Consider the following 3,197-nt stretch of genomic DNA (forward strand, 5'->3'; position numbering starts at 1 on the left):
AAAATAAAATATCATTTACTATTATTAAACAATATGTTTTTATAGTTTACAGTAACATTAAATGAAAGAAAGGATAAGACATTAAATACCGTTGAAGTTATAATTAAAGGGAAACCTGGAACTTATGTTGGATTATCAGCAGTAGACAGAGTTTTATATAGCATGCATACAGGAAATGAGTTAACTCATGCACAGGTATTTTAAATAGAAACATTTCTAAGTATCAATAGTATTAATCTATAAAACAGAATTCTGTTTTATAGATTAATACTATTGATACTTAGAAATGTTTCACCACCAGCAGGGAGACAGGACCGTTAGAGAGTATGAGGAAGGGTTAAACAAAAGATCGAGAAAACTTAATCCTAGGCTTAATACAAAAATATAAATATATATAAAAAAAACAACTGGTGTATCACCACAATCTGAGGTTAACGGATTCCTGACCGAGAGAGAGAGTTTACATTTTATTTTTCGCGCGACCATAAATACCTTGTTCCGTCGATTCTTGAACTTCGTCGGACAATAGTGGATCGGGTGCACCCGGGTAGAAAAGTTCAAGTTCGTGGGAAAAAGTCAAGCTTGTAGACGGAGAAATCCGAATAGGGTTCCTGGAAGGAGAACCTCGACTGTCCAAAAAAGGGAGCAACAGTCGGGTGAACAAAAGCAGCGGACGTGATCGGCCATTGGGAAGCATACTCGAATATACTTTCTCAAGGAGGACGATTGGCGAACTCTCGTACTCTCCCCTTGTCCCTGAGTCTCTCTTTTTTTTAATATCACATTACGTTATCTTTTTTCTCCAATCGGGAATTTTTGATAGTAGTTTCCAGTGACACATTCGATGAGTTCCATGGGAAAGGAAACAACTCTGGAGAGAGAGATGTAATCTTTCTCCGGTAATAAAATGGATTTTTTTTAAGGATGAGAATTTCTATCAAAATTCGTCAGATCCGGTCCGTCACAAGTATATCTGTATATATGATTTCATTGGCAGTATTTAAACCATAAAACAGTATATTAATAAAAACTCTAAAAAGAATTTAAGTGAAATTGTTTAATTAGCTTCTATATTCGAACAATTTCTAAGCCAATTCTTAATTTGTTGTAACAATATGCCTGAAATGCAGATTTTAAACCCTTTATTTTCAATTAAAGTTATATAGACCTAAATTGTCATAGAGATTTAATTATTTTAGAGAGTTAATATAAATTATTATGCTTTAGCACCAAGCAAATATCAGAATCATTTAATCGAAGTCACCACTCCGTGCGTACCAAATCCTTGCTACGAAGACGAAGTTTGTATAGTGATTCACACCTGTTTATTTGGACGCGGATGTTTACCGTATTCTTGCGTTCCAGGTAATACGTGTTATTTATGTTTTATAATTCCGCATACCTCAATTTATTACGACAGTTATCGACGATATTTTTAAATAGGATGCCGAATGGGGCAAAGATCCAATCTAGTTGTGGCTAGAGGGACCTACGTGCAGTTACCTATGACTCCCGACGTTTATAATATTGTCTGTTATAAAGTTTGTTATTGTAACTTCAAAGGCGAGTTAGTAGATTGTATAAAAGCACCCTGCGGAAACAACGACAACTGTTGGAACGGCGGAAAGAAAATCGGTAAGTTTTAAATTTTTATTTAAATGAAAGTAGATTAGCGGAAAACGTAACGTAATTTTATCTAATAATAGCTCACAACACTAGGATTCAAAAAGGCTGCAATATTTGTTTCTGTTATGCCGGAACGTTAACCTGTACGCAGGAAAAATGCCATTCTTCGGGACGGGATCTGGAAAAAGGTTAGCATCGATTTAGTTTTTACTTAAGGAAATCGAAGTTTATTATATTTTAAACTAAAGTTTTACGTATCTTACCATCGTTTAGCTCTACCGTGTAATTGTCCGGACCATTACGTTCCCGTCTGCGGTAGTAATGGAAAAACTTACCCCAGCGCATGTGTAGCCAGGTATAAATATTAATTTTATGAAAAATTATCAAATTCGTAACGAAATGGCAATTTTTAGATGCGATTCGTTAACCGACGACCGGTTCGAATTCGGAGCGTGTTTCGATTCGGATCCCTGTAGTCCTAATTCGTGCAGCCCGCAACAAAGGTAATTTTAATACCGTTACTATTTCAATCCATTTTTGAATTGGGAAGCTTTTACCTGGGGATATTTATGCGAGCCATTTTTCCTCCGACCAGTTTGGCTAGACCTACAATGGAGCAGCTGGGAATCGACGTATTTGTTCCAAATCCATAGTTTACTTGAGAATCTAATCTAAAGTTAAATTCGCGTCACTCGGGCTAAAACTACGACAATCCTATTATTTACAATTAACAATATCAACGCCCATATTCCGTAATCAGAGTTATACTTAAAATAAACATTGGTATGTCAAATCTAGTTTGCAAAAAATTAGTAAAAATTACTCCACAAGACGGAGATGGGTTAAAATTGGGAGTAGACACTCGTGCAATCTCCTTATTCCTCTACGCTATTAAAACATACGACTGATTAATCTAAGATTCAAACACGTATTTTAAAAATTGTTATCGTATCTTACTACTTACTTGGATTAATTCGGTGATCTTTTTCCTTCCCTATTAAATGAATATATTTTCTTTCCGTACCTCTTTTCTGGCTTTTTTTAGACTTTATAACAATCCTCAATTGTTTACTTTTCCTTGCCACGACACCCCGAGTATCGTTATATTTTTTACACAATATTTCCCGGGCAAGTGGGTTTTTTCTGTTTGGAAGAAGTATCGTGTTTGTTTTTATTTTCTTCTACTGTCTTATAATAATTCCTGTAATACTATCTTTCCGAAATTAGTGAAATTACGACCTGCGTTGCGTACAATGGTCGGACTCGATTTGTGGTATTTTCTGGTTATAGTTACAGATTGGTTTATCAATAATTTCTATTAGATAAAAATGAAAATAAGTTAAATTTTTAGATCACTTATAAATGAATGATATTTTCCATACGCAACCTCAATCTCTTCGCTCGATTTGAAGAGTAAAGTAGACGTCATCGTTGTTGAACTCGTTATACGTTAATTAAAACGGAATGTGGTGAGTGTGGTTTAAAATATAGTCACAAAGTTTAAACGGTACGATTTGTGACATGCCTGTACAGTACTTAAGTTTTCTGTTCATAATTATAAATTCAACAAT

The 3,197-nt window shown here is 34.7% G+C and overlaps 1 protein-coding gene across 1 annotated transcript; it reads left to right on the top strand.

The window, feature by feature from the left end:
• Positions 1 to 1,227: 1,227 nt before the first annotated feature.
• Positions 1,228 to 2,129, top strand: LOC111617353 (reversion-inducing cysteine-rich protein with Kazal motifs-like; the record flags this gene model as incomplete). The annotated part of the gene is made up of 5 exons (XM_023358655.1): positions 1,228 to 1,365; positions 1,444 to 1,635; positions 1,707 to 1,814; positions 1,900 to 1,981; positions 2,040 to 2,129. Coding segments are annotated over 5 exons (610 nt in total), but the record flags the coding sequence as incomplete, so codon positions are not given.
• Between the last annotated feature and the right edge of the window lie 1,068 nt (positions 2,130 to 3,197).

The sequence above is a fragment of the Centruroides sculpturatus genome, unplaced genomic scaffold (assembly GCF_000671375.1).
Source record: "Centruroides sculpturatus isolate CEXI.00-Female unplaced genomic scaffold, Cexi_2.0 scaffold5668, whole genome shotgun sequence".
Classification (NCBI taxonomy): Eukaryota; Metazoa; Arthropoda; class Arachnida; order Scorpiones; family Buthidae; genus Centruroides; species Centruroides sculpturatus.